Below are 16,281 nucleotides of genomic sequence, written 5' to 3' on the forward strand. Positions count from 1 at the left end.
ACCTTTGGGGATTTCGGATCAGGGTCCTACTCTTCCTCCTTGCCCTGGAGGTTGGCAGAGAGGTCAGAGAGGATGAAGGACCCCGTTGGGATAGGAGCACCATGTCCCAGCCCGGTCACTCCCTGAGTGACAGGGAGGGGAAGTAGAGAAGATTGCCGACACAGCTCCCAGGGAGACCTTGCCTGCCTGTCCTCAGCTTCTTGGGAGGCTTACCTCTAACCCCAGCCCCAGAATTCCGCCTGGCCCCTTTTCAGCCCAGGACTCTGGACAAAAGTTTCCTGTCACAATGACTGGACAGGGTGTGCGGGGGTGGGGGGTGGTTATCCGAGACCCTCTGAGTAAAGCAGCAGAAGAAAAAACTGACATTGTAACAAGGGAGTAGAAGCTAGACATCTAGAAGAACTTCCTCAGCACAGAAACAAGTCCTGCAGAAACAGTGACTTTCAGCTATGGGGATAGGCTCCTCGTTATTGACGTTCTTTATTGGCTGTAGCAATGGGTTTGGAAAAAATAACCTTTCCCAAGTCCAGGTCTCCTGGGGCTCGGGGAGAACAGCGGATTCCCACTGCCCGCTGCAGAGGAACGGGCGCCTTGCCAGAGGGATGGAAAGGGCAGGGTCCCCATCCCAGGGCCACCACCCTCTCCTCTCCTGGCCGAGAGTTCCTCCGCCCCCGCGTCCTGCCCCCTTCGTCCTAGGTCCCCGGGCTGCGGGCCGGCAGGGGAGGAGTTAACTCCGGAGGTACCGGTTGGGCTCACCGTACCTGCCGCTGCCACCGCCGCCGCCGCCGCCGCCGCCGCGGGTGGGAGGGACGAGGACGCGGGAGCCGCCTGGGCGCCAGGAGCGCTCCAGTCTGGCAGGGTGCTGCGCGGGGAGCGGGCGGCGGGGCTCCGCGCGGCTAGGGGCTTCCGCCAGGGGGCGCGCCGCGACGGGGCGGGAGGGGCCGTCTGGTCTGGGGAATTAGCGCCAGGGACGGGCGCGCGCGCGGGTCCCCAGCACATCTGGGCGAGAGCGGCGCCGCTGGACCGAGGGGGGCGCCTAGCGCAGATCTGGAGCGGCAGAGGCACCGCGCGACTGGGGCCCTTCGAGGCGTTCGGGGCGCACATCTGGGACCTCGAGAAGGGGCCGCGCCGCGCACAGCTGGGCCGGGGGAGGGGGGCGGCGGCCACACAGCTGGACCGGAGGGGGCGGGGTCGGTCCCGGGCGCCCGGCAGAGGGGAGGGCCGCGAGCCGCTGGGGACTGGAGCATGGGACGGCGCGCCTGAAGGAGCAGGGGCGAGGCAGGGGCCTGGGAGCCCGGCAGCAAAAGAGGAGAGCGAGGGGCCCGAGAGCAAAGGAGGAAAATGCAACTGACTCGCTGCTGCTTCGTGTTCCTAGTGCAGGGAAGCCTCTATCTGGTGAGTGGCCCGCGGGGAGCTGCGCGGAGGGGCGGGGGCCCGGAGGACGGGGGAGAGCCCGGAAACTTTCTCCCTTCCCCACGACATCCCCGGGATGGAGGGGGAAGCCCGGAGGCCGGGGGAGAGGGCGGGTCCGAGGACCGAGACTGGCCCGCAAGGGTTAATAGGGGCGGGGAGAGGGTGCGCGGCTGGCCCACCCACTCGGCCGCGGGCGGCGGGAGGTGCGACCAGCACGAGGGAAAAAGGCCAGCAGCTGGGCGCCAAGGTTTCCTCGACCCCGTCCCGGCGCCCCGGGACGCGCGGAAGGGGAATGGAGGTGGGCGGCGGAGCTGACCACCTGCCGGGTCTGGGGCCCTGGGCTCTTTTCTGACCTCGGGGACCCCGAGGGCCCGGAACCTGGGTGCCCCCGCGCGCAGAGCCTGTCCAGGCAGGGGGCGGCCCCCCGCTGCGCCCGCTCTAGCCTTCCCTCCCGCTCCCTCCCTCCCCGCCTGTTGTTTTCCTCTCCTTTCCCGGCTGCGCGCAGCCCGAGCCCCACAGGACCTGGGCAGGCGGCTCCCGCCCCGGGCGCCCGCGGCAGCTGAGCGGAGCGCCCCAGAGCCCGCTCCCCGAACGCTCGCTCGCCGAGTCCCTGCCGCCCGGGACGCCCGGGAGTCCCACCCCGGGCCCCCGCCCCCAGTCCTGCCGTAGGGAAGCCTCGGCCCCACATCGGACCTGCCCTTTCCTCAAAACAATAACAACCCCCCCCCCCCCGTGCCACCTCCCCTTTGCCACAGTGTGGAAGCACCCTTTCCTTCTATCCGCACCTGCGGCCCTTCTCCCCACCCTCCAGCCATTGAGCGGCGACCCCCGGGGGCCAAGTAACGGGGCTGCAGCCTGGGGCCCTCCTGACTGTCCCTCTGCCCTACCCCTGGGGCCTAGCGGGTAGGGTCATTTGGCACACCTCTGCGGGCAAAGCTGAGGCCAGAACGGTGGAGGGGAGGAGGGGGGGGGGAGCATGGAGACCCAGGGGTCCCTTTGGAGCCCTCCAGAGACCAGCCCTCCGGCCTCCCTCATCCTCACCCCAGGGGCCACCCGGAAACCCAAACACTGCCCAGCTGTGAGCTGGAGCCCCTAGCGCTGGAAAGACAGACACGCAGGGAGAGTACTCTAGAAGCTGAGTAAGCACACTCCCGCCGCTGCCCTTAGGAGACCTCATCTACTCCCTCATGCCCTCCTGAGCCACTGGGTGTCAGAGCTGGGTCACACTGTCCGGCTGGCCTGCCCTACAGCCCCTCCAGGAAGCCTTCCCAGGTGCTGCCTGTTGCCATAGCCGATCCGGCATTGGCTGGCCAAGGCTTAGCAGTTTGGCACAAGAGTCCCAGTGGGCTTGGGCTTGAGTAGAAACTCCATAAACGACCCTATCTGGTCCCTGAGGCCAGGAGGGAGCCGTGGAATGAAAGGGCTGACCCTGTGTGCTTCAGCCTTGTAGGGATGTCACCTTTGAATCCTGGTGTCCTCATCTGTAGAATGGGCACAGAACTCCTGCCTTGGAAAGCAATAGGGTCCCCGCACGTCCTCGTGGGTGATCCCCTGAGTTTTTGACCTTCCCTATCTTGGCCTTCCTGGTGGTGGAGTTCACTCTAGGGCTCCTCCTAGTCCTCCTGTCCAAACTTAAACTGCATTTGTACATGACCGGAAAAGTCACTGCTTTCTTATTCTGTTGTCTGTTGGGTCTCTTAGCCTCCGAGGACAAAATATCCTAGGGTGTAAGGGTGGTGATGTCTCATCCGACAGAAAAGGACATGCCAAAAAGCAGGGGCTGCACCTCTCCTGCCAACCCGGGGTCTCTCCCAGCGTAGGGGTGGAGCTTTCCTATTCAACTCAGGGCTCCTTCAGGGCAGTGGCTATGCCTTCCCATCACCTTGTGAATTTCTCAGAGGCAGGGAATTTCCTCTGTGAAATTGTGACCTTATAACCAACCTCTCCCGTAAGACCGGAGGCTCCGGCAGCACAAGGCTACGCCTCTGACAGGTGAGGACTCTCCCAGGATCAGGAGCTGGGCCTCCCCCATCACACTGGAAACTCCCTAGGGGCAGGGACTGTGTCCTCCTGTCGGCTGGAGGGAATTCTTGATCATCCTTCCAGACTTAGAGTAGTGGCCAAAGGCAGGATGGTGGGAGGGAAGGGTTGGGGGTGACCTGAATGTCAGCAGGGGATCTGGGGCCATGACACAAGGCAGAGTGTACACTCAACCCCTAGCGAAAGTGGGTGATGTGCAGAGGTCCCTCAAACTCAGGTCAGTGGAAGGGACAGGCTGTTGGTGGGGGACAGGGACCAGAACTCCTGGGTCCTCTGGGGATGGGGGTCTCACTCTCCTCCCAATTCCCTCCACAGGTCATCTGTGGCCTGGATGATGGCCCTCCTGGCTCAGAGGACCCTGAGCGCGATGACCATGAGAGCCAGCCCCGGCCTCGGATGCCTCGGAAGCGGGGCCACATCTCACCTAAGTCCCGTCCCCTGGCCAACTCCACTCTGCTAGGGCTGCTGGCTCCGCCTGGGGAGGCATGGGGCGTCCTTGGGCAGACCCCCAACCGCCCAAACCACAGCCCCCCACCTTCAGCCAAGGTGAAGAAAATCTTTGGCTGGGGTGACTTCTACTCCAACATCAAGACCGTGGCCCTGAACCTGCTCGTCACGGGGAAGATCGTGGACCATGGCAACGGGACCTTCAGCGTCCACTTCCGACACAATGCCACTGGCCAAGGCAACATCTCCATCAGCCTCGTACCCCCCAGTAAAGCTGTAGAATTTCACCAGGAGCAACAGATCTTCATCGAAGCCAAGGCCTCCAAAATCTTCAACTGCCGAATGGAGTGGGAGAAGGTGGAACGGGGCCGCCGGACCTCGCTCTGCACCCACGACCCGGCCAAGACCTGCTCCCGAGACCACGCTCAGAGCTCCGCCACCTGGAGCTGTTCCCAGCCCTTCAAAGTCGTCTGCGTCTACATCGCCTTCTACAGCACAGACTACAGGCTGGTCCAGAAGGTGTGCCCGGATTACAACTACCACAGCGATACTCCCTATTACCCCTCGGGGTGACCCTGGGCAGGCCGCAGAGGCCAGGCCAGGGCTGGAAGAACAGGCCTGCCCATGGAGGAGGCCATCTGGCTGGATACTGGGCAGGGAAGGGAAGGGATCTCAGGCAGGAGCGGGGGGGGGGGGTGGAGAGGAGGAGATACCGAGTGGGGCCAGGGCCAAGTCTCCAGTGGTGGCGGGGAAGGGGTCCCAAACACTGGCCCAGCTGTGGTTGTGGTTGTGGAGCGACTGGGACATGGGAGCGCTGGAGGAGGAGCGGGTTCTCTGGGCAGCCCCGTGGGGCTTCCCCACTGCACAGCAAGAAGATACTGGGTCCGGGAGGCTTCTGGGGAAAGCAGACCAGTGTGGCCCCAGTATAGGGCTGGAGAGGAGCCCAAAGCCTGATCTCCCTCCTCGCTGTCCTGAGGAAGAGCAGCAACAAGGAGGGGGCATTTCATCAGCGTGGACACAAGTAGGCCACAAAGGGTGGAAGAGATGGGGCAGCCTGCGAGCCAGCTCTGGGAGGGGAGAGGGGCGGATTGGGGGCAGGAGGAACTCTCGTGCTCCACGGAGGGGACCCCCCAACCCCCTAAACCCATGTCCTGGACTGTGGACTGAACTTAGCTTGAGGCTCAAGTGGTGACCCTTGAAGTCTTTTTGATGTCTTGACAAGTAGACCCTCTGATCCCAGCCAGGCCATCCCTTTCCGAAATTCCCTCTCCTGCCACGGCTGTGTCCTCCCTCACTCCCGCCCCGCCTTCTGCTGACGGGACACTCATCCTTAAGCTGAGACAGAGGATGATCGTGGTTCTCCCAACACCAAGACCACAGATGGAAGCCCGCCCTTGCGCTGTGTCCCTCTGCTACCCCACCCCCTGCCGGCTCCTCTGGGAGTGTCCTTGTCCAGCCCCCCCAGCCTGGGACTCCCCTGGATAGGGTCGGCACCTCCCCCTCTTGGCCTGTGGGGCTGGGGGGCGCCAGACTGTCAAGGGCGTGCTGGACCTGTTCCATGGTGTCTGTCTGTGGGTTGGGGAGGGGCGGGCGGGGTGTGGAATCACCTGATTGTCAATTTCTGTGTGCCGAGTCTTGTTCTGGAGCCGGGAATAAAGCTTTCCCAAGGCATTGGATTCTGAATTGTCCAGGGAGGCAAAGGGCGCCCAGAGTCCCACCAACCAGCCAGCCTCGCTCAGAGGGCGGCGGGATGAGTCCTGGAGACCAGAGCTGGGGGGGCTCTGCTGGAGCTGTCGCTCCCTGAGGGCTCAGAGCTTCCCTCTCCAGCCGCCTTTCTGGAGCTGTCAGGAAGGCTGGGCCAACACCTCCTGGTGCTCCTGGGGGGCGGGGGTGACAGCCGCAAAGCCACTTGTGGAAGAAAAGCTAGTAGGCCGCATGGCCCCTTGTGTTCCTTGTCGCCTCCCTAGGTGGCCATCTGGGTGGCTCGGGATGGGGGGCCCCTGCTCTCGCTCTGTCAGTATTTTGCACCGTGGCCTTGGATAACTCCATGCTCCTCTCCGGATCTCTTATTCCTTCTCTGTGAAATGAGATGCTTGCCCAATCCAGAGCTTCTCCCATGGGAGGGGGCATCCGGATCACTGAGAGTGGTGGGTAACACATGCGTTTCTGGGCTCTGGAGTTTCTAATCCACTAGGTCAGGGCTGGGGTGTAAGGATGTGCCTTTCTGATGACGACCCAGGGAGACACCGATGCTCCTGGCCCAGGGACCACACTCTGAGGACCACTCGTATGGCCTCTCCTGTCCTCTCTGGCTCTGGCTCCCTAACATGAACAGACCCCTCTGAGGCTCTCTCCCAACTGTGACTTCCAGCTCCTTCTCCTTGGAAAATCTCCTGGAAGGGCCCTTCTGGGGACTCGGGGTGTCAGGGGTTCAGTCTGATAACGTGCTGGTGCAGGAACAGGACGGGTTGGGGGAAAATGGGGACAGAAGGAGGCTTGAAAGCAGTCATTGCCCTGCCCCCGCCGAGAGGAGGGCCTCGGGATGGATGTCTGCCGGTGGCGTCTTGCCTGGGAGTCAGCTGGGCCCTTTGGGGCTCAGTGAGCAGAAGGCTGAGCCCCAAATACCAAGATCGCATTACCCCCTACGAGGCCATCCTAGGTCTGCTGGCTTGGGAGGGCAGCACTCAGGTCCCCTGGGTCCCTTCCAGCCAGGCAGCCAGAGCAAGGAACATCCTAGCATATGGGGGAGGTGGTCCCGCCACCCCCAGCCTGCCTCCCCTGCCCACCAGCGCTCAGCACGGCCTGGGGCTCCTCTCACTGCACAGCAGAGCTGGACGAGACCTTAGCAGCTATCTTGCTGTAAGAAGTGACCCAGAAAGGGCACATGACTCAAGCTCACACTCCAGTTCCAGCATTCCCCTCCACCATGACTCCTGGGGTCACCTCTCCAGAGTGGAGGTTTGAGATCCACCCCCCCCCCCCGGGCCATGGGGATAGGTGCTCAGAATTCACACAGGCCCAGGGGCTCATGCTCTGTCCTGGGGCTGGGGTGGGGGGTCTGCTGGGATCTGGTGGACTCTATCACCTGCGGATGCCCTCCAGACTCACCTCCTCCCACAGCCGTGTGGGCGCTGGAGGAAGAGAAGCAGGCCAGCGCGGTCCTGAGCCCTCCTCACCTGGTCTGGTGGAACTAGCAGCCGGAAGTGGGGGACCCTCTGCCCCACCCCCTCCGGCTCCTCTTTTGTGGAGAGCCAGATGCTGTGGACAGCTGGAGGGCTGGCCTGCCTGGCACGCGGTCTGCTTGGGCAGGGGCTGGGTTGATTTCAGTAACTTCATTTCAGCCCCGTGCACAGTCCACGGCCTCCTCCCTCCTTTTCCGCCTTCCCCGCTAACCCGGCTGCTCCTCTCTGCTAGGATCTTGCTAATAGGTTTTTCTCCTGAGCTGTAATTCTTTTGGAATAGACCTCTGGGCCCTGGTACTCTGGCCACCACCAGATACTTCCTATGCCCCCATGGTCCTCACGAAGGTAAGGGGTCTGTCTATCCAACTGTCTCTCATCATGAAGGCACAACCTCTGCTCCCCTTGGTGAGCGACGTCCATGACATCTTCCCAGGGAAGATGGACCCCCAGTCATGACCAGGCGCTCCCTGATCGTCTGATCTTGCCATTCAAACACAGGGGAGCAGACTCCTCTGGAATGAACCTGTCTCCTCTCACAGGAAGCAGCTCTCGGTCCTACTCCCACCACCACTGCCCTGCTGTGACAAGGCTTTGGGTCCCGCGGTCCAGCTCCCACATCGGCTCAACCCCGCTAGGGAGCCACCCCAGGGCAGAGTCCTCTTCTCCTTCATCCGAGGGGAGCAAGGGTCATGGCTCACCTCGCCCTAAGAGACTGAGGAACCAGGGTCTGTAACCCTGCGGGGCCAGTCTGTGCCTCCCCCGTCAGACTGACGTCTCCCGAGGCAAGAACTACAATAAGGGCACGGGTGGGAGAGCTTGCTTTCAGAACCCCTGGAGGCTGCCTCTGCCCTTTGGCCTTGGGCACAGGTACTGTCTAAGCCTCCGCGTCCCCACCTGAGACGGGGTGAATCTTCCCAGTGGCCTGCAAAGCTAACGAGGGAATCCGTGGCGGGTTAACAGGCGACAAAGCCGAGTCTTCCTCTGAATGAAGCTTGAGGCAAAAGCAAGAGGTGTCTAGGTCCCTCCTCTCTCCTCCTTCCCCCTCATTTTTCCTCCCTGGGATGAGCAAGCGGGAACTGAGTCACCCCCTTCGCCATCCTTGGCAGGGATGCCGGTGACCTTGCGTGTGGCAGTCTCCTGAGGCGAGGCCCGTTGCTCAGAGCTTGCACGAGGTGGTGGGTGGGAAGGGAAGTGGGGGGGGGGGGAGAAGGGGGAGTGCATGGAGGTGGAGGCAGCTGAAGGTCAGAGGGTGACCAGGGACCTGGGTTATCAAGTTGGGTAGGTTTGGAGGGGGGTGTGGGAGACACAGTGAAGCAGTCACTCTGGGCTGGGAAAGTGACTCAATACCATGGCTGGGAGTGGGAGAGAGAAGTGTTACTTCCGGAGACTCTGAGTCCCGTGGTGCCACAAGGAGAATCGGGGGCTGGGGTGACAGGCAAAGAGAGGCCCCAACAGCCCTACCAGGACGAGGCAAGCTTGAATGCAGGGGGCAACCTGCCAGTTACACTAAAGTCCCGGAGTGACAGCTGTCGCCATCCTGAAGGCACGAACACCGAAGGGGACCCTGCACTCAGGAGTCGGGGGCTGGGCTCTGGTTCCACGGGACTCCTCTTTGCCATCGGCCTGCCAAGCTCAAAAGCTGACCGGATAGCCCAAGAGACAGATGCCTGCTTCAAAGTTCTCGTTCTCCAGTCCGTCATCTCGGGCCCATCTCCCGAACCACGGAGGCTGCCCCCAAACGGACAACACGTGTGCTTGCAGGAATTGGTGTCCTTGTCCTGACTGGTTGTCCCGATTGGGCAAAGGACGTCATCTGCCGGACCTCCTCAGCTAGAAACATAGGGATCTACTTACATTGGAGCACTGCGGGGGAAATGAAACGACCTCCTCGAAAAATGTTACCTCTTCCTCGTCTGTTTTTGGATGTGGGTTATGTTCGCTTCAGCCTTGCTCCCGGTGTAGCTGGGGGAGGGAGGGAGGAAGACGGAGGAGACCCGGCTTCCCTGCCTGGTTCTGCCCTGTAACGCAGGAGGCAGGGGATTGTTCCCTGTTATCCATTTCCCTTTCTTCCGCAGGAATGGGATCCTCAGGATTAAGCCGGGCTTCTGGCTGCCTGAGATAGATACTACATCTCTCTGCCTCACTTGCGCCTAGATGTGGTCATGTGACTGAGATCTGGCCAGTGACACGTAAGCCAAAGGGCTATTTGGCAACTTCTAGAAAGACAGTTGGTAAGACAGTTTGAAAGACAGTTCTCGCTGCCATCTTAGACCAGGGGCACGAGAGTCACATCCTGGGAGTGGCAGAGCAACGAGCTGGGGGACGTCTTGGTTCCCGAACGCCTCGTGAAATAGAAAATGGTGTGGACAGAAACACCATGCCAGCCCTAACCTGCCTCCCCCCTCAGACTTTACTGTGAGAGAAAAATCAAACATCTGTCTTATGTAAGCCGCCGTGCTTTGGGTCTCCATTTCCTACAGTTACATCTATTGCCACCTGCCCCCTTCCCTACCCACCCACCACCTTGCCATCAAACCAGGGGATGGGTTTGAGCGCTGCCCTAACGCGGACATGTTTCCTCATCTGGAGAGATGAAAGAATGCTCCCGTATCTTGCCACACATCAGAGAGGTTTTCCTAGGCTGGTGGGCAAGAACGAACTTGGGAAAGCTCTGGTCCTCCCCCCCGGCTCCCTGGCACCGGGGCACGCAGCCTCCATTTTCGGAAGGGGAATGAGTTGCTGCAGCATGGCCCGGAGCCCCTGAGGGTTCCGAAGGATTCTCCACCCCGTCTGAAAGGCCTCCAATCCCCAATTCAACCCCCACACGTCTGAGTCCCCATCCACATTCTGATGTTGGTGACACGCAATCCTCGTTAAGGGCCTGGCTGATCCCAGCCAGATGGGATCCTAATTTAATTAAAACCCTTTAATTACCTGCAACAACACAGCTTTGGAAGTCCGGGGCAGGAGGGGCCTGGTGTTGGGACGGGAGAGGGCGGGGCAGAGGAATGCCTGCCCTTCCATCACTCCATAAACGCAGGCTTTCGGGATGGTTCTTCACCCGGTGGACACAAACTGCAGGGAACAGACGGTGCAGCCCCTGCCTCTGGCTTGGTCTGCAGCCAAGCCGGGGAGCCAGGCCAAGTAGGCCCCGGGGAGCAGAGTGGCAGGCTCTAGAAACCGATGCTGTCAGGGTTGGTTTGGGGCTGGCGCCAGGATGACCATAGGGTGCAGAAGTTCAGGTCTGAGCTGCCTAAGACCCTGGCCCTGCCCAGGGCACTCTGGGTAAGAGCAGGCATGCTTCTGATGCCTCCTGCACTGGCCTGGCTTCAGAAACAGGGGTACCTCCACATCCGCCAAAGGAACTTGGGCACCAATAAGGTCCTCCATGGTGCTGGGCCTCTGCTGGCTCCTCCCTAGGAAAGCAGAAGGAAGGGGCCCCGGCCAGAGCCCACCAAGCCTTGGCAGGGGCAGATGCTGAAACCCAGGCTCTGTGAGCCGGGCTAGTCTTAAGCCTTGTGGACATCATACACTAATACCCATCTGTTCTCTCCCTTAGTGCTCATTCATTCAACAAATACTGTTTAATAAAGCCTCTGAAAGTTCCAGCAGGTCTCCACAGTGCCAGGAGATCCAGAAGAGGTTTCCATCCACGCTTGAGCTACGGCCTTCAAGGAAACATTTTATCGAGGTCAGCATGATGTCAGTGGTTGGAATTGGAGCAAGAAACCCCAAGGTGAAGGAGAAATGCAAGGGGAAAGATTCGGAGTCACCAGGCCCTGCCACTCCACACCCCAAATGTTCTCCTTCCAAAGCCAAGCTGGAGACACTCTGTACTTTGCTCTGTTGGACACTCTCTCCAGGACCTAGGCCTTTCTGCTTCCACCTGTCCCATCCCTCTCCCCTCTTCTTGTGCTCAGCCTTGCCCCGTGCTCCATCCCGTGCCCTTTGCTGCCCCCTGACCCCCACAGCTCTCTCTGAAGATCCTGCTCCTATCTCTGACTCAGGCTGTGCCTACAGTGCTATGTCCCTGACAATTTGGGGACTGTAACCATAGGACATGTGGATTTCCCCTCTAGACTAATGAGAGACTGGGCACGGGAGCTGTTGCTCTCTTGGAATGGAGACTCTATGAGGGTGGGGGTTCTGTGCCACTGGCTCGCTGGCCTGGAGCTCCCCAGAGCCAGAGGCCCCTCCTCCGAGGCCCAGCTAATAATGAACTCCCTGCACCCCGATGTCCTGCATACCGAACCTTCCCCACCGTGGGATGACCACAGCTGGGGAGGGGAAGTGACGACAGGAGGGCAAGTCACTGTCCCCACCTGCCATGCCCGACTGCCTGGCTAGGAGAGAGCCCCACCCCTCCACCCACTTGTCCCCAGGATTGTATGTTGTCTTCTCTAGAAAGGTCTTCAGGGCCCCAGGTTAGCTCCGAGGGCACAGTGAGGGGCAGGGTCTCGACCTGAGTCACTGAGATTCATGGGAAAAGCCAGGGCCCTCTGTATCCTGACCCAGTACCCACTCTTTCCATTAAAACAGGCCTCCGCACCCCAGATCCCCTTCGTGGCTTAGGGTGGAGCCCAGAGAGCCAGGGCTCCCCTACCTTGAGGTCAAAGCAAGGCCACGCCCCAGCAATGGTGTGTTTGAAGAGAGGTGGGTTGACCTCTTAGTTGCACGTGATCATGACCCGGTCTCACCAGCCTTCTCTGGGCCACAGTTCTTTCCCCACGCGGTTACTATAAGGGATAAACTGACTGTGTGAACGGCGGCACCATATCGGGGGAGGCCCACGGGCATGTAGCACCACCTGGCCCTCTGCCCACCTGCCGGGGCCCGGGGGTTTCCCAGAGCCTCACAGGAAGGGGCAGAAAGCTGGTTTCTCTTTCTTTTTGAGGTAGGCTGTGTAGGGCAGTGGTTGCGAGCACAGATCCTGGAGCCAGGCTGCCACTTCCTAACTGTAGACCTTGCAAGTTACTGAACATCTTTGTGTCTCGATGTTCCCATCTGTAAAATGGGGATAATCTTTACCTGTCAGAGGGCCATTGTGAACTGAAACGTGTGTAGCCATTGGAACTGTGTTTGGTGCTGAACTCAGCTCACAGCAGCTCAGGTGAGTTGCTCTGAGGAGACCCACTCTACGGCCACCCGCCCCCCTTTTGGGCCAAGCCTGGGAGTGGGGGAGCGAGGGAGAACAGCCATGGACACATGCATCCTTCTCTGCTGGAAGAATGTGCAGGAGAAACCCCACAGGGGAGGTCAGAAGTCTGTCATGTCTACAAAAGAAGATGCAAACAAAGGAAGCTACTTTTGTTTTCCTCGATTCTGGCTAAGAAACGGGGCCCTTGGTGGCATTACTACTGTTCCTTGGGCCCAGAAGCCCGCGTCTTCGCTCCAGAAGCCTGGCGGAGCACTGAGGTTCCTCTGTGATCCCCCCAGCCCCCGCCTGGGACCTCTACTTATAAACGTAACAACAGGCTCAGAGAACGCAGGTGGCCACAGGGTCTTTATTTAGAAGCACAGAATCACAGAGCAGCTAGCCAAGCATACAGCCAAGTGTACCGAGGCAGCCTGCCCAGGGCCCCTCCTGCCTTACCTCGCCCTTCCCCCTACCTTGCCTGTCTTCATCACCTCCACCCGTCCCCTCCATCTGTCACCTCCACCCTACAGATCGGTTTTCTCATCAGCCTGGAGGGCCCGTGGTCCTCTCATCGGTACCCCTGAGAACTGGGCACAGGAAGCACGCCCATCTCGGACGCTACCCCTGAGGTTGAGTCCCCTGGAGGACTGGGCCTTGTGTGACCCATTTCTTCCACACTTTGAGAAGGGCCAAGGGCGTGGGCTACAGACACAACCTAGCCGGTGGATCTTGACTCACAGACGACCCCGGAACTTTACTGCTATTGTGGGAGTCTCTTATAGGGGTAGGGACGAGAAGAAGAGAGACGCGGGTCAATGGGCGGCATTTACACAAGACAAGAACTGGGCTGGTTAGGGAAACAGGGCCTGGGTGCGGGATCTAGGAGCAGGGAAGGGTATACAAATGCCCCATTTACCAGTCTTGGCAGCACCAGGCCTGGGCCAGGAGGGGCTGCTTACTCAGGCTCGGCCATCTGCCTCAGCTCAGCAGAGATCAGCACTGGAGGGCTCGGTGTAGGCAGGCTTTTTTATTTTTTTAATGCGGCAGGATCAGGCTCAAGATGTCACTCCAGTGAGCCGGACTGGAGACGGGGGAGAGAAATGTCTAGGAAAACAGGGGAGAAAGAAATGGAAGCTTCCATGCTCCAGGAAGAGGGAAGGACAGGGAGTAGAGAAGGAAGGTAAAAGGAAGAGAAGCCCAAGACGAAAAATGGTGTGGAGAAGATGGTGTTGACATTATGCCTCTTTCATCGGCAACTCAGAAGCCAGCAACAGCCAGAGACACGGGGCTCCTGGGTCCCAAAGTTACTGCCGCCCCCTCCCCAGTCTCCAGGCTCTCTTCTCACATCTGCAAGCCCAGGGGCTTCTGCCCCGCCTCCTACCTTTCTCTCTGGAATGCCTAATGTCAAGTGCTGCTCGCTCTCGGAGACTGTGACAGTGGTGACAGGGGTGATCCTACGCGCACTATCCCAGGTGACTGAAGGATCTGGCGCAGGCGGACTGCTTCCTGAGGCTTCTGTGGACTCCCCTCCTCCACACATGCCAGCCCCCTAAGAGCCCAGAGCTCACTCACAGGACACCAGGCTAGCCTCTCAACACAGGTCCTCTCCCACAGGTTAGTCTGCTCCAGAAGATTCCCCCATGCTCCCAAAGGTGCCCATTTCGGCATGTCATCGAAGATTTATATTCATTCCAAGAAATCCTAAAAGCAAACAGACTCCGAAGGCTATTATATAGCGTAGGCTAGAACCAATGTGAATTATGTGGTGATAACATTAGCAGTTTACCTTTCTTGTTCAATGGTAGTCACTGGATTAAGGACTTGACATGTGTTTTCTCATTAATTTCCCAAGAGAACTCTATGCAGGATGCCCATTTTACAGATGAGACAATTAAGGCCTACACAGGCAAGTACTTTGGCCGGAACCACAAGTGGTGGCAGGAGTGCAGAGCTCCCAGCAATTCTCAGCCATTAACCTTATTCCCTACTTAACACCGGAATACATCCAAGTCCCCAGGTGCAACCTTGCTCAACTTCCCATCCTCACACAAACGCGCCTGTGTCTGAAGGACTCTCCTCACACCCAGAGAGGGTGTCCCTCCTCCTCTTCCTCCTCAAGCTCCCCAGCCCCCTGCGGGCTCAGAACCTCAGGCCATGGACCACCTCCTCCCTACTGGAGCCTTCCCATCAGCTTTAACCAAATAGGTTTTGTCCTCTGGGAAAGCCCACCTCCCTCTCATTTCCCTCCTGCAGGCACTGCTCGAGTTGCTCCCCTTCACGGCCACACCTGAAGCCTGTGCCTATCTCTCACCTTCTCCCCACTCCTCACCTCCCCCCGCCCCCGGCCCTTCCCTGAATGATTTTGGCTAAGGTCACCAATGACTTCCATGTTGCTATCTCCAATGGGCATTTTAAATCCTTGCTCTTATTTGACGGCATTGGACACTTTTAACTCTTTCGTATTGGTCCTCTTGAATATGATTTTCCTCCTATCTCTGGCCACTTCTCCTTCATGACTTATCTTCCTCCACCAGCCTTCAGAGCTAAGACGCGGGCCCCCTTCTCTCCTCACTCTGTTGGATTCCTTGGATCCAACACACCCAGAGCTTCAGTTCCACCTATAGACCAGTATCTCCAGAACCTTCTCTCCAGTTCCCACCTCCCCTCTGAGTGCTAGGTTTATACATTCAAGAGTCCACGTGATGCCTCCCTTGGATTTCTCACGGCATCTCATGATCAGCAAGTCAGAAGAAATCAGTGATCGATTTTCCCTCCAGCCTGTTTATCTTCCCATCTGTCTCTTTTTGGGGGTCTCCTTCCTGGTGGCCTCTCTGTCCCTACTCCATCCAACCTATCACCAACTTCTGCCAAATCTTCCCCCTAAATCTCTCTCAAATGGATCTTCTTTTCAGCTCTGCTACAAGTTCTGAAGCAAGTTCTGTGATCTCTGGCCTTCCATCGTCCCCACTGCCAACATTAAGTTTTCTAAACTCTAGCCAGAGAGCTTATTAAAATGAAATCTTGTCACCCTCTTCTGCCTACATCTCTTCAATGATTTCCCACTGTTCTCAATTAAGTGCCTAAATCCTGCATGTGACCTAGGGAGGCGCTCCCAGCTCCGGCGTCTATGTCGCTGGTCTGCAGGCCAGCCTGCCAGCCTTCTGGGTTCCTTGAGCGCTCCGAGCTCGGGAATTCACGCCATTTCTTCTGGGCAGAACGTGCCTCCCCCACCTCTCCAGGCTCACAGCCCTTCACCCTTCAGCTCTCACCTCAAAAGCTGCTTTCTTAGGGAAGCCTTCCGGACCCCTCAGATTAATTCCCTACTCACAGGCCCTCGCAGCGCCCCATACATTTCTTCCAGAGCACTTAGCGTGGTCTGACATCCCGTATTTGTGAGATCATCAGGGACATTCTCTCATCATACTCGAAGCTCCATGGGGGCAGGGAGCAGTTAGCGGAACTCCGTGTTACTGCTAAAAGCTAGTGCAGTCCCTGGCACATCGTATATTGAATGTGTAAATGAATAATTAGCAGAGAAAAGCGAAGAGAATTCATTCTTGCAAGGCCACACCGAGGCCATTTTCTTAGACTTAGGTCAGAGTGGAAGGCCCTGGGGATAGCCCAGTGGTATGCAGACCAAACACTTGCGCTCCTTCGCTTTTCTCCAGATTCAGAGGTCGTGGGGGCAGGGAGGACCCTCGGTGATCACATCCCTGGAATGGCTGGAGATGCCACTGGATCCTGTGGTTAGGGGATATGCCTGTTTTTCCTTAGTGGTTCAATAAAATACTTGTAGCCCTGATAAGAGTTAGAGAGAAAATGTTTCTCTACTCTGAGAGATTAAAATGTGTAATAACACTATTGGCTCACGTATCAGTGTCAGTCTAACTATAGATTTCTTTTTTTTTTTTTTTAAAGATTTTATTTATTTATTTGACAGACAGAGATCACAAGTAGGCAGAGAGGCAGGCAGAGAGAGAGAGAGAGAGAGGGAAGCAGGCTCCCTGCGGAGCAGAGAGCCCGATGCGGGGCTCGATCCCAGGACCCTGAGATCATGACCCG

At 58.6% G+C, this 16,281-nt stretch overlaps 1 protein-coding gene across 2 annotated transcripts; it reads left to right on the forward strand.

The window, feature by feature from the left end:
* Positions 1-840: 840 nt before the first annotated feature.
* Positions 841-5,571, forward strand: NXPH3 (neurexophilin 3). Of its 2 annotated transcripts, XM_004764789.3 has the most exons (3): positions 842-1,395; positions 3,312-3,405; positions 3,769-5,571. In XM_004764789.3, the coding sequence occupies exon 3, from the start codon at positions 3,850-3,852 to the stop codon at positions 4,471-4,473; it is 624 nt and encodes a 207-aa protein (XP_004764846.1). In that variant the 5' UTR covers positions 842-1,395; positions 3,312-3,405; positions 3,769-3,849; the 3' UTR covers positions 4,474-5,571. The 2 variants fall into 2 exon arrangements, with proteins under 2 accessions (XP_004764845.1, XP_004764846.1); XM_004764788.3 differs by lacking the exon at positions 3,312-3,405 and having other exon boundaries at positions 841-1,395.
* The last annotated feature ends 10,710 nt before the right edge of the window (positions 5,572-16,281 follow it).

Source organism: Mustela putorius, unplaced genomic scaffold (genome assembly GCF_011764305.1).
Source record: "Mustela putorius furo isolate JIRA1106 unplaced genomic scaffold, ASM1176430v1.1 tig00003962_pilon_pilon_pilon, whole genome shotgun sequence".
In the NCBI taxonomy this organism is placed as follows: domain Eukaryota; kingdom Metazoa; phylum Chordata; class Mammalia; order Carnivora; family Mustelidae; genus Mustela; species Mustela putorius.

What these genes read in the sequence shown, in the direction of transcription:
- NXPH3 (XM_004764788.3), top strand. Translation starts at nt 1,342, where the DNA reads ATGCAACTGACTCGCTGCTGCTTCGTGTTCCTAGTGCAGGGAAGCCTC. An exon ending in TGCAGGGAAGCCTCTATCTG is followed by an intron (nt 1,396 to 3,768) that starts GTGAGTGGCCCG and finishes TTCCCTCCACAG; the next exon opens with GTCATCTGTGGCCTGGATGA.